Source organism: Oculina patagonica, chromosome 1 (genome assembly GCF_052425735.1).
Source record: "Oculina patagonica isolate OP01 chromosome 1, crgOcupat, whole genome shotgun sequence".
Classification (NCBI taxonomy): domain Eukaryota; kingdom Metazoa; phylum Cnidaria; class Anthozoa; order Scleractinia; family Oculinidae; genus Oculina; species Oculina patagonica.
Genome location: NC_135758.1, coordinates 14,098,220 through 14,124,402, shown reverse-complemented (window position 1 = coordinate 14,124,402; position 26,183 = coordinate 14,098,220). Strand labels below are relative to the sequence as shown.

At 40.1% G+C, this 26,183-nt stretch overlaps 1 protein-coding gene across 1 annotated transcript; it reads left to right on the top strand.

The window, feature by feature from the left end:
* The first annotated feature begins 308 nt into the window (after nt 1-308).
* LOC144657990 (T-complex protein 1 subunit gamma-like) lies at nt 309-25,395 on the top strand. The gene is made up of 17 exons (XM_078518324.1): nt 309-415; nt 486-547; nt 846-896; nt 1,757-1,819; nt 2,260-2,356; nt 2,569-2,770; nt 19,233-19,338; nt 19,688-19,770; nt 19,864-19,930; nt 20,525-20,559; nt 20,830-20,927; nt 21,785-21,965; nt 22,207-22,291; nt 22,690-22,791; nt 23,412-23,552; nt 23,748-23,879; nt 24,621-25,395. Exons 1-17 carry the CDS (start codon nt 388-390, stop codon nt 24,729-24,731), a joined length of 1,644 nt encoding a protein of 547 aa, XP_078374450.1. The 5' UTR covers nt 309-387; the 3' UTR covers nt 24,732-25,395.
* Nucleotides 25,396-26,183: the final 788 nt, after the last annotated feature.

Genomic DNA, 26,183 nt, shown 5'->3' with positions numbered 1-26,183 from the left:
CACCCCGCTGACCTTATCGACCTTATCGATTTCGTCTAAGAATCGACTGCGAACACGAACATTGTTCGCTCTCTATATAAAAGGTCTTTGAACAGACTAGAAAATAAGATGGAATATGATGAAAAACGATCGAACGGCGACCGGCGGAATCTTATCTGCCGCGCCCCTTCTCCTGACAAGAAACCGAAAAGTACTGGAACCAAGTTTTAGTCTTACAATGTATCGGTGTCTTTGATTGGCTAAGGTAACAGCTGGACACGAGTTGTATCGTTATCTGTGATTGGGTAATATGTGACGTTTTGCTAACACGTGCATCCGCCATCTTGAATCTAGGGAGAAACCGGCTCAAAGTTTTGTAGTTATTTGACTTCTCGAAGCGTTGAAAAAATGTCAGGGACACCTCTTATTGTTCTAAGTATGTATATATTTCCCCCCGTGTGTTTTATTTTTAATATTGCTAACTAAGCCTTCGTGTTTTTTCTTAGATCAAAATACAAGACGAGAGTCTGGTCGTAAAGTACAACTTGGAAATGTAGAAGCAGCAAAGGTCAGTAAAAACCCGGGGTAAAAACGAGAAAGGTTTTCAAGAATCATATCATTCCTAGCTCATGCCTGTTCTTTATATCGTAATCGGAAAAATGCTTGTAAAATGCGCCATATGTTATACAGTCTTGAATGTAACATGTACACCCTAAATGTACACAGGATCACACTATTTCCCCAGTTATCAAAACAATTGTACTGGGTGTTGCCGTGAAATCTAGATCATCTTGTCAAAACCATAAGGGTTGTGTTATTCATCTGGAAAACCTTCATTTACTTAAAACAGTGTCTTTGGTTTGCAGACTATTGCAGACATAATTCGGACATGTTTAGGACCCAAGGCAATGTTAAAGGTGAGCACTCATTCTGCTGTTATGTCAGTTCATGTCAAGTCACTACTTCAGATCAGTCTAAAGTCTGTAAAGTGTTATTCAGTGGCTTCTCCAGATCTCACCTACTTTGTAAATGTGCTTCATGACGGACCTACATGTACATATACTTCAATTCCTGAAACCCTGAACTGAGATTTGGGCAGTGTTGGAAGAACTTTAAAGCGGGCCATACTAAGAACAGTCATATATTTGACATTTTTTCCCATTGTTGCATGAGGTACTGATGAGTTATTCAATACAACACCTAGGCTGATATAGTTGAAACTGTTTATGCACTTTTCACTGGAAACCCATCCCCTCCCTGTATATCAGGGAGACACGATGTATGCATGGGGTTTTGAGGGGGCTTTGATTCTTTGCCTTGCCTGATGGGGTGACACCTGGAGATTAGTACTATTTAGTAGATTTAATCAATGATGCATCCTCTTTTGGTGGGGATTTAGCATAAAAATTTGTTCCCTGTATAGTTTTTTTCAGTGGCTAATGCCCCTTCCCTGTCTCCCCCATCCGATGTTTCTCCAGGATGGGGGTTTCCAGGACAATTGCATTACAGTCAACTCTCGCCTTGCAGACACCCCGCTATTGCAGACGCTCGCTATTACGGACAAAATCCAGTTCCCCGGCAAAAGAGGTTTGGCTGGAAATGACTCCCGCTATTATGGACTCTCGCTATAACAGACAGTAAACGACACCCCGAGCGTGTCCGCTATAACGAGAGTTGACTGTAATGGCAATATTATTTTTATAAAAGGATTGCTCTAGACAGCTTGTAATAAAAATTGTGAGACTTTTGTTAATAACAATATCTTTTTTTTAATCAGATGTTAATGGATCCTATGGGAGGAATTGTTATGACAAATGATGGAAATGCAATTCTCCGTGAGGTAGGAATCATTTTATTATTTTCTTTCTTTTAAATTCAGCATGCTTACTTGAAATACAATGTTATTGCATATTCATGCGCAGATCAAACATAATGCAGATATTTGAAACTGAATTAATATTATTGAAGACTTATTAATAACTGTTACAACCATAGTCAGCCTCTCTGTTTGCTTACCCCCTTGGAACACAGTGTACTTATTTTTTTTTTGTATGGTTTGACATGCTTTTTTGCCCAAAAAAGATGTCGAAAATTTTTTGCCCAAAATTTGGATTGCAAAGAGGTGACCATGTACAAGAAAGTTTAGTTTAGTATGGAGCAATTCCATGAAAATCCCACACAGCTTTTTAATAAGTGAAAATTTAACTCTATAAATTATTTAATTGATATCATTTAATAATCAGTTTATTATTCTTATGTTTGTTCTATGCCAATATCAAGATTCAAGTGCAGCATCCAGCCGCCAAATCAATGATTGAGATTAGTAGAACTCAAGATGAAGAAGTTGGGGATGGAACTACTTCTGTTATTATTCTTGGTAATGTTATTTATAAAAGTGATTCTTAAGTATTGCATTGCGCATCCTTATTACGCAGAAATTGTGTGATTAGCGCAACCACATAAACAAAACTGCAGCTTTTAAATTATGGCTTTTTCTGTGAGGGAGATAAAGTACATGCATACAATGTAGGTACATAGTTAGGAAAGAAACTGTACTTGTGTGATTGTGTTGACTGTGGTGTCTTGCAGCTGGTGAAATGATGTCTGTTGCTGAACAGTTCCTGGCTGATCAGATGCATCCTACAGTGATTATTGGAGCTTACAGACAAGCCATGGATGACATGTTAGACATTCTCAGAGATCAAATCAGTGTTCCTGTCGATATTGACAACAGAGAGGAAATGTTGAAGATAGTCGAGAGCTCTGTAGGAACAAAGTTTGTACACCACTGGTTAGTACATTGTACATGTATCTTTGTTAATTTTTTTATATAGCCATAAGTTTTTGTACAGTGTACTACACCTTCACAAGCCTTGGGGTAACTTAATACCCAGGTTTGCTCACTTTTTATGCAAACTGTACATTTGATAAAATCAACATGTACACACTTGTATAATAGGAGTTGTGGCACTAATTGTGAAAACTCGCTCGGACTCGCCTGGCTCGCCTGGCTCGCCAGCCTCGCCTCGCTCCTTGTCACAATTTGTGTCCACAACTCCTATTATACAAGTGTGCGCGGAACGCAAGACGCCTTTCTTACCCCCCTCGCGAAACGAGTTGCAAAAAAAGACGTTTAATCCCAGAAAACTTAAGAAAAAGAAAGCTGCAATCGTTATGCAAAGCATGGTTAAAACTAACAAAAAAATCGGGAAAGCAGGCGTGGAAATGGTAAAAAAAAGGAGGAAAATGTGAGTGGCTTTCACATTCCTAACTTCCTGAAGCAGATTCGCCGGACCCGACAGTGTACCAATCGTTGTATGGCGCCATTGTATTAAATTACAACCAACCTTTAATTGCTGTGCCAGAAACAATTACTATTGAACAAATGCTCTTATTGAGTAAACGAAGATGGGAAGAGGGAGAACTGGAGAAATTAACTTGAATGTAAAGAAAAACTTGAAAAGATCTCGTGGAAAAGCGTTTACAACATACAAAAAAACTAAAGAAAATGAAAAACAAATAACAATCTTTTTAACAGACGAGCTGATTGAAAAATTAAAAAAATTAGACAGCAGTGTTGTCGCAAACGTTTTAACAAGCTAAACAAAACTTGCACGCTCCGGTGAGTGCATAAATTAAGTTTTCCGCGTATTGCTCTCTCGATGTTGTTGATCTTTTTCAGGCTTTTTTTTTTCTTGCAATACAGATTCTTTGGTATTCTATCTGTCGTTTCTCTTGTGGAGTAACTGTTTGTGTTGCCACTTCTTCCAAAAATTGATAAACTCGAGGATTGTAAAGTAAAACACGTTCTGTCGGCGTTTGGCTCGTCATTCTTTATGATATCCAGGTGTTAGCTTGATTTATATACAGAGTAAAGAAAATGACATCATTAAGCTATTTTTAGTGACAATGACTCACAATTGGCCGTCACGTGCATTAAATCAAAAGAACAATAGTTGTGCACGTGTAAAACAATAGATTTTACATTCCTGAGTGCTTAGAACTCAGATTTTAAGCACACAGGAATGAAAACAACTTACAAAAGTCTAAAAATATCATTCGGGTAATCCCCCGACTTTGTACACCCACGCACACAAAAAAAATTTGCATGCCCCCGTGGGTCACGCAATTTCTCGCTGTTCGCTTCAACTTAATTGTATTTTTTGCACACTCAGATTTAATCCTTTCGACTCGGCTGAAAGTCACTTTAAGTGCGCTGTAACCTTTTATTTTGCCTCGTTCAGGCAATTAACAACATCGCGGGTTATGTCTCGAACATTTTTTTGCAACTCGAACGACAATGCTTCCATCACAAAGTAAACAACAAGATGAGCGCAGACAATCATTCTTTCATTAAATGAAAAAATGTTCTATTGGACTGAAATTTTATTTCGAAATGTCGGTGGTGCTTTCGAGGAGTTTTTTTTTCATTTTTTGTCTTTCTGCTTTCATGATCTCTTGTCGTATTTTTTCGATGTCTGGCTGTGAATTTGTTTGTTTGTGTGCAAAGCTTGAACGTAAAGTCTCTTTAAGTTGACGATATTTCTGCATTTCTCGTAAGATCAGTTGAAACTCTTTGTCAGAAACACGATTATCATTCAGAGCTTGTGAGACAGAGCTGTTTATTGAGTCATGTTTTGCAACAGCCAGAGCGAGGATTCTTGAGTGCTTATTAACTTTACGTTCAAGCTTTTTGTTGATAACTAACAGGCCAGTGGAAGCTGCGCCAGATATACCTGCTACTGCTGCAACAGGCACGCCGATAACAATTCCAACACCAGTAAGTGAAGTCGCAACAGCTCCAGAAGACAGAGCTGCCGTCACGGCGCCAAGACAGACCACGGAATAGTGAATAACTTTCCGGACTTTTTTATATTTTTTTAACACAAGCCTGTAATGCTCAGCTTCAGCGGATATTTCTTTTTCAATTTTACTTATTTCAGTCAGCCGAAAATTCTCGGCATTTGTTGGGAGGCTTGGATAAAGTTGTGTTTCTTCGCGATCACCATAAGCAGGGGCACTCGGGAGAACATTAGCAGATGACATGGTCTCGTATACATAAAAGTTATTTTTGTATTTAATTTAATTCAATTCCAACTCATATGTAAGATTTGAGCCGTTAAAATCGAATGGATTCCCATTCTCATCTCTAATCGAAAGAGTCAGAGATGTCACTTGTGCATCAGCCATAACGTCACGCAAGACATTGGGCTGTTCACTTTTGTAATTTATGTTTTCGTAAGACTTTCCACGGATGTCGAAACAAGCTAAAACAGAAGATGGTTTACCATTAAAGAGATTCTGTTCTCTGTCAACTAAATCGCAATGAATGAAATAAGTTGTGGGAGAATTTAATCTTTTTATATAAGTTATAGTTCCCAAATGCCCCACATTATCGTTCCCAAGTAGTAAATTAGACATACTTTTATTGAGAATTATTTTTTTATTCTTTTCATTTTTAATTACAAGCGGTGTACTAACATCTGTGGTCGTTTCAATATCATGTTCAGCCAATTTCTTTTTAAATAAGCTCACCAACATTTCGAGTGTGTAATAATCAGCTGCAAAGGGAACAGTTACCGTATTTTCTTTTGTATCTTTTTCATCTTTTACAAGGATTGTTCCATCTTCTTTTAGATTGAACCAAGTAGGTATATGAGATGACAGGAGCCGGATGTGGCTCGGTTTTGGAATAGGATAATCGAAATTCACAGTATGAGGATTTTCTGTTGTGGTGACAGTGAGCACAACCATCTTTATAATTATCTTTTGAAAAATAAATCTTTAATATAAAATGGCTCCGCCTATTCCGAGAGCTGATGACATTTCTCAATTAACTTTTCTTGATTCCAAAGAAAGAGATTTTATGAAGTGGATGAAAACCCCAGAAGCAACTAAAATTTCTGAAGCGGCAAAAGACAGTGCATGGAAACCTTTTCTTGCAAAATATCCAAACGCTGACCGAACAAAATTTGTTGCACAGGTTGAGTTCGCGTACAACCACACAGCAACGGCAGACATTTATTACAAGGCAGGGCAAGGCCATTTGATAAATGTTTTTGGCTCTGACAGCAAATATTGGAGCCCAGAGATGAAAAAAGCACTGGGGGTGAATCAAATTTCAGGCGGTTTTCCACAACAGCTGTCACCAAGCGGCGCAAAAGGCTCATCTTTGCCAATTCCCGCGGTTGGATTTCACGAAGCCGCACCGAGTTTGAAAAAAATATTTAACAGCCAAATAAACATCTACGTCACACCAGACCAATATTTCACAACGAAATTAAGAGAGATTTTTCAAAAAACAAAACTGAAGCATACATCAGGAAAAGAGTCAAAAAGGTGGCTTGCTAGCCAAAATATGGGCTACTGGCCTCAGCAACTTAACTTTGCTGTTTGGTGTGCGACAACAGGCAGTGGGGTAAGCCGAGAAATTTTCGATGAAGAACACTCATCTCTTAGCTTGCCACCGATTGTGCGAAATTTTTACCTTTTTCACGTTTATTTCACGATAAGGCGAATATTGTTTCAGATGGGGGGGATTCAGAGCGTAAGCGCCTTGCCTGGCGACCCAACGTTTAGCCAGTTTGACAACAAGTACGACGTGGCTTCTTACAAAAGAATATGTGCTGAGTTCGGTGTCGACCCGTCAAGCGATTTCCGTTTCACAACAGGCGCAAACCACGGACTTGGTGACGTTTATATCTGGTTTACTAACATTGGACCAAACAAAACTGGAGCAAAATACCCCGATTACGATAAATTTTCGGATGAAGGTGGAACTGCAAGCAAAGGTAACTTGATTCAATACATCGAGCCAGACGACGCTGCATATGCACAGGCAGACTGGTTTTGTCCTAACGGCACTGAAGGGCTTACTCAGGCAGGTTTGTCGAGAGTAAACCAGTCGATAGAGGCTTTTGTCTACTGTATTCTCGGTTCGCAGGTGAACGTTCGAAGTAGCATACTTGGAACAGGCGACCGTGCAAAGGAAGCGCAAAGTGAGTTCCTCGTGTTGGTTGAAGACGCTATAAGGCAACCTGATCTGGCAAAGTCGGTCCAAAGATACCAACTCGCCATCGACCAGGCTAAGGTTCGGCTTAACCTTGCAGTCTGCCCAGGTGCCTGGCTGATGCCCGCTCGTATGGTGATAAACACAGAAAGCGTTGTTGGTTACAATAACCAGCTTAAGCAGGCTGTTGTTGGGATGAAATTAGGAGTGAATGATGAGGTTAATAAAGCTACAAAAAAAGCAGCTCTTAAACTGATGGCCGGAGGAAAATCAAAAATCAACCCACCAAACAGCCACCCTTCAAATCCTATACACAAGAGCGCCACAGCAAAAAAAAATCAGGCACCCGCCGCAAGCGCTGCTGAAACACCAGCTAGCAACGCGCAAAGCGCTAAAGCTACGAAGGCCGTAGCCAATGATTCACACGAAATAAACAAAGCAACTGTCGCTGTTGGCGCGGTTGGAGCAGCAGCTTTGCTCTACACCCTTATGCGTTAACGTCTCTTTTTGATGTATTTTTCAACAAGAAAAGCAACCACAGCAAGGATAAGCAGCCAGGTGTGCTCTGCAAGAAATCCAATTACTTGACCAGCGGTTTTGAAAAGAAATTTCGCAATCGAGCCAATGAGACCAGGCAGAGCTGATGCTACCTTTGAGCCAATATCACTTAGGCCTTTCCCCAACGCTTTGCCGGTTGCCTTCAACGCGTTTGTAATGGCTCCAATAACAGAACCAATCGTGACACCAGCAGCCAGAAGTATTGCTGTTAATGTCACGCCATGTTTTTTGAAGATCTCTTTGATCCTCTCACGAAGTGGAAGCGCCCTTTCTCTTTCTGCAATCTGCGTTTGTAAACGCCCGAGCTCCTCGGTTCTTTCTGCAACTCTTTCTTCCGCAGCTTGTTTGTTAGTGGGGGATGCATTCTCATCCTCTATAACAGCTTGATCTTCCTCGTTTTGTTGCTTCAGCTCGGCTTCTTTTTCTTTTAGATCATCCAACGCTCTTGTGTCGTTGAGCCTTTCTTGCAAAGTGTTTCTTTCGCTCTCTTTGGCAGCGAGGCCTGCCCTTAGTTGGTCGACTCGTGTTTTTTCTTTTGCCTTTTGCTTAGCTTGTTTTTCAAGAGCAGCAACTTCTTTTTTTGCGTTTTCAAAATCCTTTTCAAGATTTTTTTTCAGTTGCTTAAGTCTGCGCAATTCTGATTCATTTTCAACATTTGACCCAAGTTGATCAATCTTGGCTTGAGTTCGCTCGATTCCTATTCTGAGATCTTCTACTTCTTGGGTGACTTTTTCTTTCTGCATGGCAATTGTTTCTGCCTGTTGTAGTTTACTTTCAGCTTCTCTTAATATTTGTCTCCTTTCTCTTATTTCTTCATTGTCTTGAGCAATCAGAGATTCTGCTTCTGGCCCAAGGGAGGCTTTAAACTTGTCTGTGAATTTTTTGAGAAGACCACTACCATCTTTTTTTAAAATTTCTGTCTCACCACCTTTTGCACCAAATGAAACGATTGTTGTATCATTGCCAGGCTTTTTGCTGAAACCGATTGGGCCTATTTTTGCGAAGTTCACTTTGGGGAATTTTCTTTTGATAAAATCTTTAGCTCTGTCAATCATTGCCGGTTTGTCATCTTGATGAATAAAGCTTCCCAACAAAGGTGTTTCAACGTAGGATGTGTCTGGCAGCCCGCTCTGTTCGTGCTGCATTGTTTGCATTTCATGTTGTTCACCCTTATGGTAGGGTGTGGATGCCTCCCCGGGCTGAAATGGTCGGGTTGTGTCGACCTCTTGTTCCTCTTCATCATCGTTATCACTGTTGTGGTCAAGATCTCGGTCCAAATCAGTGTCCTTGTATCCAAACTCACCACCACCTTCCGCCATCACGTAATTTATATATATTTTCAAATTAAACTTTTCAATTTAACAATAAAACCAATCGAGAGATGGCTGCTGTTCAAGAAAACCTTCGACCGGGACGCACAGAGAAAATACTCGGCGCACTGAAAGCCGAGCGCGCGGTAAAACGAATCACTTTTGACCGCACAGAAGCCAATCCAGAGGAAACGTTGTATGTTTCAGTGCCCAAGCTGAACGAAAACGAGGTCATTGTGCCCGGCTCGCTGGCGCTGCGCTTCAACATCGACTTGAGCGGAGGCCATGCCAACAACTTTCTGGTTGACAACGTCAGCCGAGCTCTGGTCGACAAGTTTGTTGTAAAGTACGAAGGCACCGTCGTGCAGGACACGGTGGGCTATGACATCTACAAAATATTTGAGGATTTTTTCCTTTCGCAGGAGGAGCGCGACGACAGGGTGCCAGAGGGCATTCAGAGCGAGGACCTTAACAAAATTCGCTCAAATGCTGGCGATAAGAAAACTTCAGGTGTGGACGCAGAAAAAAAGCTGAATGAGATATATGGAAATAAATACCGCATCCGCCTGGATCACCAGATTTTAACTGACCATGGGGCATTTTATCCTCAGGCACTATACAACGATCTTGTGTTCGAACTGAAGCTCGCGGCAGCCGAACATGTGGTCAGAGGCTCAGATACAACAAAACTAAAATACAAGTTGACAAACATCCAGCTGGAGTACGAGATGATAAGAAGCGAGGAAATTGCAGATGAAGCGTTCAGCGCTTATTCGGGCGGCAAAGAGTTCGCTTACGACCACATCCAGCGTGATAAAGTGACGACTTTTGCAAAAGGCTCCGACACACGTCTGAATCTAAGGGTCAACCCGCAGAGGAGGTCCATGAAAGGTATCTTGCTCCTATTTATTGAGCAATATAACAAAGGTGCAAGGAGCTCGGAAAAGTACATTAACCCGGACCTTACAAAAGTAAGCATCACTGTCAACGGCTCGCCAAACATGCTGTACAACAATGGCATCGAAGGAATGGACATTTGGGGAGAAGTTAAAAGATTCTACATGAAAGAAAAAAATAAAACGCAGCACATGACTCTGCAAAAGTTTTACACAGAAGACAAGTTTGGCCTTCTTATTGATCTGCGTTCCATGGCTGACCACTCGATGCACGGAAGCGGCACGCGCCTTGTGAACACAAAGGACGGTGTCCAGCTTGAGCTAGAGAGGAAAGCAAGCGGCTCAGGTAATTTGAACTGCCACATTTACGTAATCAGCGACGCCCAAATGAATATAATTGGCAGGCAGTTAGAATCTGTGCTTTTATAATATACGAACGAAGATGGATCCTGCCAATATACCCTTCAACGCCCTCATTGTGGGACCAACGAACTCAGGAAAAACAAGATACGTGGTCAATCAGCTTTGTGGCCCTTTCCGAGGCAAGTTTGACTACATCGTGCTCATCTGCCCGACTTTCGAGCACAACAAGACTTATTATCGCTTTGCTGAGGAAGATATTCGATTTTTTGTTTTCATTTGCGAGCAGCACGAGGTGGAATCTTGGTTAAGGCTTTCAAGATTTCTTTTTGAGGGTACGAACACGCTTATCATCCTCGACGACTGTGCTGCATCGAAAGATGTAAAGGGAAGAACGGGTGAATTGGTGAATCTTGCTTTCTCTGCTCGCCACGCAGGCTTGAGCATATGGGTGTTAACTCAAAAAATGACAAGCATAACAGCCTCATTCCGCGAAAATGTGGCGGCAATCGTTTTCTTTTACACCCCCTCTGCCAAGACCACGAAGGCAATCTTTGAGGATTACGCTGGCGAACTTGCCCATGAGAATTACAAAGAAATCATTTTAAAGCTAAAAAAAAATAAGTTTTCGCATCTTGTCATTTCTCATCGCCACCCTTACGGAACAATTTTTTTTTATTGAACATATTTTTTATAGTAATAAATGGCTGACCCGTTCGCAACTTCTCCTCCCGAGAGCGTCAAGGGCGCTGCAAGTGAACAAGAATTAGCTTCCGTAATGGAACTGCTAGGAGCTGAACCAGAAAGTACAGAAAGCGCTATGGCACTCATTCAAGGCCCTGACATTCCTGCTTTGCGTGAACAGCTTGCAATCCTTGTTTCAACAGGCAAGTCCAAAGAAGCAATCGGTGTGCAGCTGACACACGAGCAGGTGAAGCGCTTGACAGATAAAGAAGTTGAAAAGTACTTCAAGAGATATGAGGCATACGTTGGCACCAAGACAACGGAAAATCTTATTGACAGCGCGCTAACTCTTTCAACAAAATTAGCAAGTCTGTTTGTGCCCATGAAAAATATTGAAGCTTTACAAAAAGAGCTTAAAAATGACTACATTATAAACAGCGAGCTTTCCAATCTTGTCGGCAGTTTGTCTTTCAATTACGGCAAGCTTCTTGCTCCTGCTTCTGCTGCTTTGATAACAGCAAAATATATTGATTACGACTCAGCAAGTTCATCAAAAAAACAGTCAGATCTTGATGAAATCGCCTCTGAGCGGCAGGGCGCCACGGAAAAAAGCTCCGAAGGCACCTTTACTGAGTAATACTCACAAGACTTCCTAAACAAAGCTAAGAAAATACTGAATAATTAATGAGCAATGCTTAGAAATTGCTTAGCAAAAGATCTTGCTGAGCAAATTTCTATTTAAATATTATTTTTTCATAAATATAATGGCCGAGCTCGAACAACGTGAATTGGAAAGTAACTCCGAAGGAGTTAACGCGCTGCAAGGGCGCGCTCCTGTTTCTACCTCTTCTCCTGTTACTTCAACAACTCCAGCAACAAAGCCTGCCAAAAATCCAAAGCGAGTGGCTGCTGGCAAGCTTGCAGCTGAAAAAACAAAACAGGCTCGTGAAGCACAGAAAAAAGCTGCTGTCGAGGCTGCTGCAATAATTGCAAAAGAAAAGGAAAAGAAATCTGCGGCTGCAAAGCGAAATGTAACACCACCTGCCGTAACGGAACCAGCTCCGACCGAGCCTCAGCCGCAATCAAGCGGTCTCACCACAAATCAATGGATATCTTTGCTTGGTATCGGCGTTGCAATCGTTACAACTTATGTGAAACGCGAAGACATAAAAGCCTTTATAAACGAAAAAAGAAGTCCAACATTTAAAGCTCCGCCAACTCTTATAACTGATGACACACAAGTTACAGCAGAAAGTATTGGAAGGGTTGCAACGCGTTCTTCAGACACGCGCCAAACGGGCTCTAGAATTCCGCAACCAACAAACCAAAATGGCTCAAAAAGAGGAATCCGTCCGATGGATTAAAAAAATTATTAAATAATTTTCATTTAAACATTCGATTTTTTAAAGTATACAAAACACGATGACCGACACGAAGACATACACTATGCCTGACCCAATGGATTTTGGAAGCTTTGTTTTGTTGGGTCTCTGTGCCGAGTTCTTTGGGAAATTCTTCGAAGAAGATGAGGCAAGAGCAACAGCTGCTTTGGAAGGGACAAAAGCCTTTTTTAACCAGCTGAAACCAGAAGAATTAAAAAATTTTATTGCTATTGATGAAAAAACTGTGGAAAGTTTAAACAGGCAGTATGAGGATTTTATAAAACTTGAAAAAGAGTATGAAAAAATAGAAAATGAAGAAAAAAGAAAAGAGAAGATTGAAGAAGCAAAAAGTTTGATGTGTGCTGAAATGAAAAAAATCTTTTATTCCATGTGGCATGATGTGTTTGACCAACTAAAGTTTTAAAGAAAGTGATTTCTGTTTTACTTTCTGACTTCAGCAATTAACTTTTTTTTTATTAGAACTCTTTGATGAGATTAAAAGAATTCATAAAATTATTTTTCAATTTAAATATTTATTTTTATTTTATAACAAACACCATGTCTGACAACAAACTCGTAAAAACACTCATGGATGCCGCGACTCTCACTGGCCTTGCCGCCGGAATCGGCTGGGCTGCCAAAAAAGTTGTAAAAGAAAACTTCACATCCGACCCAAGCAGCAGTTTTATGAACTATGTAAAGTTCACAGCCGTCCTGGCTGGCAGCGTTGCACTTAAACAGTATCTCGAGGACCAGAAAATTCTCCCCACCAATTAAAAAAAAATATCTTAATATAAGAACAAAAACACACAATGGCAAGCGTAGCGATTATGGCTGGCGGAGCTATCTTGAACGCTGCTGCTTTCATTGGCGGCAACTATCTTGCTCGAGCTTTGGGTGGCGGAGATGACGCCGCTTTGAAAGAAAAAGAAAGACACGACAAAGCTCTCGAGGCTTACCAGGCAGCTTACGCGAAGTACTCTCGCGACCGCACGAAGCTTCTCGACTGGATCGAAACCAACAATGAGATCAAACAGCAAGCGAAACAAAACTTTACGAACACAGACTACGCTTTCAAACTCTACAACCAGGCACATCCTGACAAACAAATGATTCCTCCGAAAGAACCCAAGTTCTCTGATTTTTATCAGCCAAGTGAGCAGCAGAAACAAGGTGAACTGATGTTTGTTGGCGCAGGCGCTCTTGCTCTTGGGTACGCTGCCTTTCGGTTTCTTTAAACGTTTCTTTTTTTTTCTTGTATACGCATGGATGCAAAGATCTTTGCGGAGCAAAACTTTTCGAAGAAAATCTCGAAAGTCTACTATAGCCCCCAGGGCTACTGGAAGGGAATTGCAGCGATAAAAAAATTAGCCGAGGCTGCCAAGGTTTCCGAAGATGCCGCAAAAAAATGGCTAGTTAAGCAGGCCCTTTGGCAGATCTACCTACCGGCACCACGATACGTTCCTCGCCCAAAATTCGATGTTTCTACCCCTAACGCGGTCCACCAGGCGGACCTTCTTTTTCTGCCACACGACAAACTGCCGCGAGGGCGAAAAGTTTACAAATACGCTCTGACTGTTGTTGACGTTGCCAGCCGTTTCAAAGAGGCCGAGCCTTTGACCTCCAAAGATTCAACTGAGGTTGCAAAAGGTTTTCAGACAATTTACAGGCGAAGTGCACTAAAATGGCCACAGATGCTGCAAGTTGACCCTGGTCGCGAATTCATGGGAGCTGTTACTAAAGAAATGGAAAATCACAAAACCTATATTAGACGCGGGCGTGTTAACATTCACAGAGATCAAGCTATTGTTGAACGTTTTAATCAAACACTGGCAGGGCGCCTGTTTGGTTATCAGTACGGTGTCGAGATGAACCTGCCATCTGGCCAGCGGTCGACAGCGTGGGTAAAAAGGCTTCCCGAAGTTGTTACCGCTCTGAACAACGAAGTAACCAGTCTTACTGGCAAGAAACCTGCTGCTGCAATCAAAGAAAAGGCTGTTTCGTCCAAGCCGTCCTCAAAATATACAAGACCTGTTGGCAAGAAAGAAAAAAAAACTCCCCTCTCTCGTTAATGTGCGCTTCCTCTACCAACCTGGCGAGCTGGAAGGCGGCGTAAAAAGGGCAACAGATCCGATTTGGTCATTAAAAGTCTACAGCATCGAAAGGTCTGTTACTAAACCTGATCAGCCAGTGCTTTATTACTTGCACGATGGCCCAAAGCGCGGCTTCGTGCGTGAAGAATTGCTTGTTATTCCTCCAAATACACAGTTACCACCAAGCACTTAGTGCTTGAGCCCCTTGGGCTCAGAAAAGCTATAAAAGTTCTGTTTATGTAGGTGTTTCGCAAAACTTATACCCGTAAGCATTTGTATGTATCCCATCATCCACTATCCATCGCTTTGAGTCAAATGGCGACAGCGATTTTTTGTTTACCACTATCGAATACATCTCGTGGGCATAGCTCCTCAGCATGTGCATTTCGTGAAAGCTTTCCTTGTTTTGAAAAAGTGTATCTTTGAAGTTTTTATGATCTATTTTTTTCTTTGTCACACACTCTTTTACCCCCTTTGCCTTTTTTATATTTTTTTTGTCTTCTGTCATTATTGAATACATTTTTGGCCTCAAACAAACACACTCTGAAATTAGTTTTCCTGCGCATTCGTCTTTCATTTTTCCCAACACCTTTTTGTTTTCGTTTGAATAAAGTGAATGCTCTTTTGGGTAGTCGCTTGTGTCATAATTGTCAATGTTTTTTGCCATGTCCGCGTAAACGTCTTCTGTTTCTATCTCAAGCAAAAGGCTGTCTGTGTCTGTATACAAAAGCTCGCAACGCTCCCCGTACTCCTTTTTCAGGTGGTTGTAATAAAAATCGTACATACATAACTTGCTTACGTCAAGGATGGTCATGCCTGTGTAGACCGGTTTATTAAGAAAAAGCTTACTTTTTCGCATGTCTATTCCAACCAGATCGTTTGAAAACATTACATGCCTTGAATACAATGGGCTTGCAACTAATTTTCTTATTTTCTTTTTTTCGTCGCTGCGCACTATTCTTATGTCTACACGGTTTCTCAAGTTTTCCATTGTTTTTCCAAAAACTGAGTTATTCATCAGCTTGTAAAAGTTCTTTTCAAATACGCTTTTCGCTTCTTTTCGGAATTCTGTGTTCATCCGGATGTACGGCTCCATCCACGCCTCTTGTTCAAACTCTAAGACCCTGTGCACTTTTTTGAGTTTCATTCCCTGTTTTAGATAAAACTGCAAGTTTCGGTAATGCACGACGTAATTGGTTTTGTCTTCAAGAGTTAAAACAAGCTTTTCGGTGTCTGGCGGGTGCAAATCAAGATTTTTTATTGTTTTGTTTTGGTAAGGCGAAAACATTTCTTTGTTTATTTTCTTTTTCTCTGGTGCTAATGGATAGCTGTTGTGGGCGTCGTGCAACTCTTTCGGATATTCCAGGTCAACTTCAAGAATCCAGCCAGATTTTGCAAACTCTTTTTTTGTCATTATTTCTTTTTCTGTCGGCATAACCTTTTTCCATCTAAAACCGCTTTTCGGAAGCGGCTTGCTCATTGCCCACCCGTAAAGGTTATTCGCATCAAGGTACGTTATGTATTTTTTTGGCTGGCTCGGGTCAAATCCCTCAACATAAGGGTTGTTCGCCTTTGCATACCTCTTGCTTACCATCGAAATTCCGCCTCTTATTCCCCTTTCAACAAAAAGATGCATTTCATAGTCGGTAAGTAGCTCAAGCTCCACGCCTGTCTTTTTCAAGAGTGCGTCCCAAGAAAGGCCTGGCGTCGTGTAATAATTCGCGGGATCCAACTCGTACTTCTCAAGACAGAGTTTTCGGAAGTTTTCAAAAACGTCGGCTAACAGGGTCACGTCGGTCTTCACGTACAAATCGTGGTAGTCGCCCAGGTTCCGGCAGCCAAAGGTTTTCCACACGTTTTGCGCGTGTTCATACTCTTCATCTGTTATGTGCTCGTCGTTAAGTTTGCTGTAAAACTTTTCTTTTTTTGGCAAACTTGTTTCTGTAAATCTTTTCCATAAGTCTATGTATTCGTAAGGATAAATTCCCTTTTTGCAAAGAAGTTTAAAACTTTCTTCAGACTGCTTTGAAATAGATTTTGTTATGTTTAACGACTCCTTCGGTGTCGCTTCTACAAGTTTTTCAAGACTTCCTTGAAGAAAGTTCAAGCTGTCAATAAAACGCAGTCCGCCCAATGAAAATGAAATGTATTTTTCCATGTTGTTTGCGATACACCCCACCTCTTTTTTTGCCTCTTTTGAAATTTTTGCCATTTTCTGCATTAAATGGTGCGCATCATAGCCCCTCAAGTTGTGGAATACAACTGGTATTTGGACATTTTTTGGATTTATTCTCATCATCAAGTTACAAATGTTGTGCGCGGCTCCTCGAAACTTTCCTGTTATGTGACAGTGGTCCTTTACCACATCTTTGTAGTTCGGCTGGATAAGCGGCTTGTGGCAAGCCAAGCAATTTTTTTGGTTTTTTGCGGCCGCTATGTGTGCTTTTTGTGTCAGCTTTTTTAGCACATAGTAATTTTTGGTATCCAGACCTTGTACTGCTTTTTTACGCCTGTAATAACATTTTTTGTGTAGCTGCCCAAAGTAATTAAGTTCCTCACTATTCCCAATCCATACCGGCAACGAGTCTAAAAAGTTTTGTTTTATTAGCGTTTTTTCGCAAATGTGGCAATCGGTTGCATTTTTGAATTTTTCCCAGTCTTCCCAAGTCATCACAAGGGGTTTTTGCTTTGACAATTCAAATCTTATTTTTTTCTCTTCACTTAAAAGACAGTTCAAAAACACTTCAACGGCGTTTTCTCCCCTGTAAACGAAAGGTTTTTCGTTTTTGCCGTCGCTCCTTACAACTGTGTAAGCAAATCCACAAGCCTCGTGCTGTTCTGTCTTGTCTGTGTAGCTTTTTTTCTTCAAGTCTTCCAGTTCTTCTCCTTGTTCTTTTCTCTTCTGGCGGTCCTCGGGCGTTTCGCGTTTACATCCTTGCATCTTTCTTAACAATGCCTCAAAGTCGGCGTAAATTACAAAAGGCGCTTTCATTTGTTTTTGATAGTTTTTAAAAGAAAGAGTGTTTTTCCCATCTTCCGGCATTTCGATTCTTGTTGGCCTGCCGTTAACTCCATTGCAGTTTTCTTCGTGCTTTTCGAGCAAGTCTGCTCTTGTAAAACCGGTCAAGCACATCATGCAAAAGTGTTTTTTGTTGTGTGATTTAGTCTGATCGTAAAGCAATGCGCTTACTCTTTTTATAAAACAGTAGTGCTGTATTAATCCTGACTCAATCAACATAAGGTTTATACGAGAAATTCCTTTTTCTTTTTCGCTTGTTCTGAGAGGTGTCACACAGTCGTCTTCCCATCCAAACACATTTATTGCAAGGCCTCTGTTTTGCGCCTCAAGCCTGTCAATCTGCTTTAGTGGCGTTGGAAAATCGATTCCATTGTAGTTTATTCCGTCGTCAACTGGGTATCTGCTTGTTCTTTGCGGATTTTTCCCATCTCTTGGCGGAAATAATGCAGCTCTCAAAGCCCATTTCAAACATTCGTTATCCCTGTTTTGCACGTTAATAACTGCTTTTTTGTTTGCCAATTTTGGGGGCAAAGGCAAATAACTTCCACCTCGCAATGGCTGATAACGAGCAACATTAATGTACGCCATTGTTATTCTTTCAATTTTCCACCCCGAGCCTTTCTCTGACCAAGCCTCAATTTCTCCCTTTGCTCTTTCAATAAATTTGTCAAACTCTTTTTTTATTTGGTCTTTGTTGTTTTTTGTAAAAACGTGTGGTTCTCTTTCTCTAAAATAGTGCTCCATGTGTTGCGTGACTCCGTTTCTTTGTATCGAAAATTTTACTTCAAGTCCAAAGCTTGTTTTTATGGCTTGCAAGGCTTCAATTTCACTTACCAAAAGATCATAAAACTTTTTTTTGTTTTTTCTTGCAAAAGTGTAAAGATCTTTGTTGTTTATGTCAGTTTCGGGTATGTTCATTTTCCATACACGGAGCCAATCGTCAAAATCGGTGTGGGCCAGTAAAAAAGTTAAATTTCTTTGGGGGTTTCTTTGAAATTCACGGAGGTTTTCCTCCATCATAGCTTGCAAAACTTCTGACGAATATCTTGCGGCAGCCATCTGTTGTATATACCAAAGAAAATATTTGTTTAATTGAAAAATAAATCTAGCACACAGGTGGCGCTCTCTGTTGCTGCGGGCCGTTAGAGGTGCCGCCAACGCCTTTTTTGCAACTCGTTTCGCGAGGGGGGTAAGAAAGGCGTCTTGCGTTCCGCGCACACTTGTATAATAGGAGTTGTGGACACAAATTGTGACAAGGAGCGAGGCGAGGCTGGCGAGCCAGGCGAGCCAGGCGAGTCCGAGCGAGTTTTCACAATTAGTGCCACAACTCCTATTATTTTTTTGCAACTCGTTTCGCGAGGGGGGTAAGAAAGGCGTCTTGCGTTCCGCGCACACTTGTATAATAGGAGTTGTGGACACAAATTGTGACAAGGAGCGAGGCGAGGCTGGCGAGCCAGGCGAGCCAGGCGAGTCCGAGCGAGTTTTCACAATTAGTGCCACAACTCCTATTATACAAGTGTGTCATGTTCATTTGGTCAGGTATCAACAAGATTATGCAGCCTGATGATATAGTGTACATGTATGCTATTTGACAAAACAAAATTGTAGGTTAACAGTAACCAGCAACAATTAATTACCTAAGATACATAAGACAGTTTTAATTGAAAAACATAAGTACATGGAAGTGATAGTTTCTACTCGAAATAGAGTAACTATCTAAATAAAAAAGATGTCATTATAATTAGCCATTCCATGCCTTTTGAAAAGAAACTTACAAGTATTTAGTAATATCATTGAAGGTAGATAGCTTTTGCTTTCTTTTCAATGAAATGGCTTTTAGTGTTAAACATAGAAATAGTTTTTTTTGCCTGCAAAATCAGAATAAAATTCAGTATCACATGACTTACTAATATACACTGTACATGTTTTTCTCTATTTATAGGGGAGACTTGGCCTGTAATATAGCCTTAGATGCTGTACGAACTGTTGTAAGAGAGCAAGGCGACAGAAAAGAGATTGACATTAAAAACTATGCTAAAGTGGAAAAGGTATTGTTATTAATTCTGGGATAATGTATTTGTTGTAAGTATGTAGCCATAGACCTACACTTGAAGTTGCAAACTGAACTCACTGAAAAGATGCCCTGTGTGAGTATTTCTGGTAAATTCAAAGAACTGTAAAGCTGTTATTAAAGTGGTTATTCCAGTGCAGGAGTTGCATTGTACAAATGAATACCATGAAAACATGCAAGCATCAAATTCAAACAATTGTCTGATTCTGTTTTCAAATGTGCAGTTTGTGAAAAATCAGTGACAAATAATTATTGTAGTCTGTAGGTACACATTTAATTATCCACAAAACTCTAGATCAGCTGACACAATGTTTTAATGTACATAGGTTCCTGGAGGTGAACTTGAAGAGTCGCGTGTTTTATCAGGTGTTATGGTTAACAAAGATGTCACTCATCCAAGAATGAAAAGGTACAAGTGAACTGACAATAGTCTACTAATTACATATATGTAGCATGTATAGAGAATGTATCACCTACTGCATAATCTGTTTTTGGTTTGTAGGAGAGTCGAAAACCCAAGGATAGTTCTTTTGGATTGTTCTCTGGAATACAAGAAAGGAGAGAGTCAGGTATGATGTCTAATTTCTAATTAAACAGTATTTTATGTAAAATGTCATTTTGCATGATTTCCTCGTGATACATGCAGTAGCAGGTTAAAGGACAACACATTTGTGTAGATTCCATAACATTGTAAATGACATCTTTTAATTACGTGTGCACAATGTTAATAGAAAGACTATACTATTTGTTACTGCAGCTGTAAGGTAGGGAATAAAGTTAAGTTTTTTAGTAAATCATTGTGTTACATTTGCAGTGCCACATAACTAAATTTGTTGCTCAGTGTTGATCTATGTTTTCACATGATTAAGCTTTAGTCGTGGTTCTAGCACATTGTGAAGCACATTGGTGGCAAGAAATCAGGAGGTGGTACACTGTAACCCAAGGGATACAACATTTTTCATTTACCATTAAATTCTCACAACTAATGTTAAATGAAATGTATAACAACCAGTAGGGAGAATTCATATTTTTAACCGGAAGAGCTTAGCAGCTGATATATGGAATATTAATCCTTATTGTGTATATTTAAGGTCTTTGGCAAATAACAGTGTTATGTGCTTGTGCTGTTCATCATTTCATTTCTTAATTCATTCCTCTTTCAGACTAGCTTAGAAATCACCCAAGATACAGACTTCAAGTAAGTTGATTTTGTCTCACATGCATTCCCTCTCATTTTTCCCTTTTCACTTTTATAGACCTGCCCCACCATGTTTTGTGTCAAGTCTTTTTTATTATTATTTAAAACACACCTTTAAGTATGTAACTAATATTCTGTCCTTGAAACAAACCTCCCTACATAGGATGACAAAATGCATTGGAAGCAGAAAATGTTTGTTAAAAAGTGCCACAGTTTTTTCACTAAACTCATTGACAATCTAGAGCTCAACTTTTTTTTTCTCTTTTTCAGCCGTATTCTCCAGTTAGAAGAGGAATATATTCAAAGAGTTTGTAGTGATATTATTGCTTTAAAACCAGATGTTGTGTTCACGGAAAAGGGAGTATCAGGTATAATCATCCATAATAAAGAATGTAAACCAAGTTTTATACTATGTATATCTTCAGTAATATTATTTCATTCTTTTCTGACCTTCACATTTCTTAAAGTACCGTGCTTGTCTGATCAGTTTCTTTCCTGTTATAACTTGTAAACAAACAATATATTGTGCACGCTTGCACTACAGAGGGATGTTATTAGTTTTATAGTAGAACCCCGGTAACTCAAACTCTGAAGGGAAACGAAAACCAGTTCGAGTTAGCAGGGTTTCAAGTAACTGGGGTCAATTGAATATTTTAATTTGCCAATTTAATAATTAATATTTTACTGATTTTTCAGCACTTCAGTATACACGTCCAGTGCAAATTGAACTTATCTCGTCAGAAACTCAAGTTATTGGGGTCAATTGAATATTTAATTTGCCAATTTAATAATTGATATTTTACTGATTTTTCAGCACTTCAGTATACATGTACAGTGCAAATTGAACTTATCTCGTCAGAAACTCTAACACGATCATGCATTCTTATGATAAGAGTGAAAAATGGCTGTCAAATACGTGATCTGTTTGTTGCTCTAATCAATGGGCAACCGTGGTGAGTTGTAAGGACCAGAATTCGAGTTATCGGGGTAAATTTGACCCAAATTTTGATCAAGGGAAGCAAAATTTAGTTCGAGTTAGCGGGATTTTCGAGTTATCCGAGTTTGAGTTACCGGGGTTCTACTGTAGTTCCTTTTTTTACAACGTACATGTACGTTTGTACCTAGAAAATAGTTCCTTTTGCTTATTCCTCTATAACTACTACTACCCAGTTGTGTGTGGGGTGGTTATTCATTCATTAACAGTATCCTTATTTTAATGTTGTAGACCTTGCTCAGCACTACCTGGTAAAGAATGACATTACAGCAGTACGCCGCATCAGGAAAACTGACAACAACCGTATTGCTCGTGCGTGTGGTGCAACCATTGTGAACAGAACAGAAGAACTGAAAGAGGAAGATGTTGGTACTGGGGCTGGATTATTTGAAATTAGCAAATTTGGAGACGAGTAAGTCTTTACCTGAATTATCGCTGCTGACAATACAACTAACCCTTAACTACATGAAAAACATCACAAAGATAAAAAACTTTTTGTTTTGTCAGTTACACTACTCCTTAGATGTAGCATATCTTAGTAAACAATAGAAATGAATTATTCACATTATGAATATAACCGTCTATATTTAAATGTAGTTCAGTGTTAACTGATTAATGCAAAGCCTTGAAACATTTGATGTGTTTGTTAACAGGTACTTCTGTTTTGTGACTGAATGCAAGAATCCTAAAGCATGTACAATCTTACTAAGAGGACCCAGTAAAGACATCTTAAATGAGGTACTTTGATTTCTCCACTTGGCGAGAACATCTTATTTTTCCTTACAGTATCAATAGACCTTTCTGCATTCCGACGAACAATGGCACAGAGTCAAGGTTAGGGTAGATTAAAATACAGGAAATGTATAAACCTCATTCTGGTGCTACTGTTTGTACGCAGAGTCATAACCATCTACAATTTGTATAATTTGCCTCCATTTGTTACAAAAAAAACATCCCTTCCCTCAATATCAGATCACATACATTTGGTCAAATGGTGCACAGTTACAGTCAAAAATACTTAGCATGTCCATGATTAATATTTTTCTCGCCCTTCCATTTGCACCTCTTACCAACAGCTATGAAATCAAATCTGCCGTTTCCACTGCAATACTGATGGTTGTGTGTGTTTTATTTAGGTTGAGCGCAACCTTCATGATGCCATGAATGTGGCACGGAATGTAATGTTGGATCCCAGGCTAGTCCCGGGTGGCGGAGCAGCTGAGATGGCTCTTGCTCATGTGAGTTCTTCTTGATGAGATATTGGAGTTAAGAATTAGGAAACTGAAAATTAAAGAAATGAATCACTGTAGCTGCATATGTCGTACCACCAAAGTGACAGCACTCAATATGAGCTAAGCTGAGTGGAGAGACCGTAAGAATGAATGATTGATATAAGTTCTTATATAGCGCATTTACAAAGCTCAATGCGCTTCACAATTAGAATTATGGGATGAGACCGGACTTCAGCATATCAGGCGCATGAGCGGATATGGTAAAAACATACTTCTTTGGTTCAATTCTCAATGGTTTGCCTTTTTTTCTCTGTTTAACAAAGACTGAAGGTCAGCAATCCTCCTGACAAAGGCTTATTATATAAGTCGCCAGCTGCCAGTGTTTTGCTGACACAGCGGAAAACGACTGTTGTGAGAGTATTGGAGAGACTGTTGAATAATACATACCAGTACATAATTTTCACATCTTGAAGTGTTACTGAAAAATCGAAGGTGTGATTGACGACATTGAGTGTAATTAACTAAAGCTCCCTAACTTTTAAGTTCAACAAAGGTTCGATAAGAGTTCAAACCTGTCAGTATTCCTGTATGTTTTTAATGTGATGTATTTTATCATCATGTTGTAGGTGTTAACAGAGAAAGCCAAGTCAGTGGCAGGTGTTCAACAGTGGCCTTACAAAGCAGTTGCCAAGGCACTGGAAGTGATTCCACGCACTCTGATTCAGAACTGTGGAGCTAACACTATCAGGACTCTTACTGCGCTCAGAGTAAGCATGCTTACTAGCCAGCTCTATCTGTGGGATTCTTGTTTTAAAAAATGCGTAGCGAGCGCGACGCTCGAATATTGCGTGTTGTTTTACGGAGGAAACGCGTGCTTTGCGCTTATCATCGCATGACCTTATTAGCATTTTTTAGGAGTTGCTGGAAGATCAGTTGTGATTATTTGTGATATGTTTTTACAGGCAAAGCATGCTGTAGATGGTAACACGACCTGGGGCGTTAATGGAGAGACTGGTGAGATCACAGACATGAATGAACTCGGTGTGTGGGACACTTACTCGGTTAAAGCGCAGACTCTCAAGACTGCTATTGAGGTTGGTTTTTTTTTTCATGTTCGTACATTTAGCCTAAATCACACAACTTTGTTATCATTCTTACACGGTTGGAAAACGTCCATTTCCAAAGTACCAGAAGAGTTTCTGACTCTTGTAATTTCAATCAGCCATTGCTCGACCATTCCAAACGTTGTTTGGCTATCGTTTGTTGCTAAGCAGCATTGCTGTCATCAAATACCGCTGGCTCAATTAAACCGACCGAAAAATTCGTTGTCTCTCCAGCTGGACAAATACAGCTGTTAAACTCGTGTTTCTTTAAGTCGCACTGTTGTAACTTAGCGAATGGTGTATCTTAGCAAGTTGCTAGGTAGCAAATTGGTATAACCAGTAAGCAAGCTCCTATATCTCTAAACTGGCATGTACGACGAGCAATGACGGTGGAAGCGATAAATTGGTAAACTGATGTGCTTGTCCTTTTTTAATTCCCAACGAGAATGCATGAAACCACACGTGACAAAAGAAGAATAATTCTGTGAAGGATATCAAGATTTTTCTTGGCCCGTAAGGTTTCATTAACCGGCGTTAGTAGGAGAAGTTCCTAACAGTAATAGATTGGTTGAGTTTTTTGTTGGTTCTCGTCATTAGATTATGGTTTGCAGCTTTGTCTGTTTTTCTTACGATTTATCTAAAACGAAAAACTCTGAAAACTCAGAAGCCTATTCGTTGATTTTTTTACTTTAAGCAACGTTAAATTGAAATGCATTTCTTTTGTTCGTCTAGACGGCCATGCTTTTGCTGCGTATTGATGACATCGTGTCAGGAACGAAGAAAGCCAGCGGAAAAGAAGGTTCACAGTCAGGAGCTGCTCCTACTACTACACCTGAGGATTGATAAGTAGTCCGCTGCACATAACAAGGAAATATAGAAAACAAGTCACTGAAGATGCAAGACTCAGGTTGATTGGTACATTGGGCGCTTTCACGACGACTTTACAGAGAAGCAAACTTTGAAAGTTTGAAACGTTGGGAATATGCTTTACGATAACGGTGCTCAAGAGCAGAACATTGTAACTAATATTGAAATCATAATTCCCAGGTTTTCATGCTTAATTTCTTCTATCTGCATGTTTAAGTCTTGCAGAGGACAGAGAACAAAGAACAGTGTTTTCTCTCAAATAAACTAACGAATCACGATGAATGCAATAAGCAACTTTGTGTTGTGTGACTCCTGATCTAAGTGATTTTCCGCCGAGCCATATCAAACTAAGTTGTCAGTTATGGTAGTGCTCATTCCAAACAGTGTTGAGCTATTTATAGTTTTGACAGAACGGTAATATATGGACCAGCAAGAATTTCTAACACGCCACAAACTGTCGGGAAAGTTAGCAAAGCGTTTTCCTCTCTGTGGATTTAATTAAGTGTAATTTAATTTCCCGAAAGTCATCGCGAAAGTGCTCATGGCCTTTCTCAGTGCTAAGATGAAGATTGGAGTTTGCAATGTATAGTGTGAAAAATCCAGTTTAGAATATCAATAAAGTGAACAATGAAAAAACGCATCTACAGTCGAATTACCCACTCTTTATCGCATGTGTCCCTTGTCCGAAGCGCTCTTTTCTGACTAACCAAAACAGCTTTTCTGCCTTTATATTCAAACTGAAAACAGCCAAATCCGCAAGCTACCGAGTGCTGTGGAGTGCGTAGGGAACTTGTTTCCGCCCCGTCCTTCAGGCGTCGTTGCATTTTGTCGATGAAAGAGTGCGTTTCTCCCCGAGTAGACAATGGCTATACTGTATTTGATTGATGGCAGCGTTTGGTTTCTGTAGCATATAAAAGCGACCAAAAGGTTATCTCCTAACATTTTTGTCAAGTTTCCCAACAACAGTAATTTGCTGGTACCTACTTTTTAACGCACTGATTTATTTCTGCACGCCCTCGTGCATTGGACAAAACACGTTTTTGATACAAAGTTGGACAACGGATATCAGATGATCGACCCCTCCGATTTGATATCCGTCGCCCGATTGAAAGAGTAGTGCAAAATAAACGATCACCAAGCCTACATATAATAGCAGGCGTATCGAGGGGAGGGGAGGCATAGGGGAATTGAGAGAATTTGCGGAAATTTTCACGCCCGCTTTGCAGGCTACACGATCAGACGTTTTTTCAGTTCTAACTTTTTAATCAAATCAGTGTTAAAAAAAAATTACGTAAACCAATCAGTTTGCATTTATTTCACCCGATACTAAAGTACCTTGAACAAAGGGCGTTTCCCTCCCTCAGTCGAACGCTAATTCCACTCCCGATTTCTCGAGCCAAATTTTTGTTTCCCTTGGAGGTTCTTAAA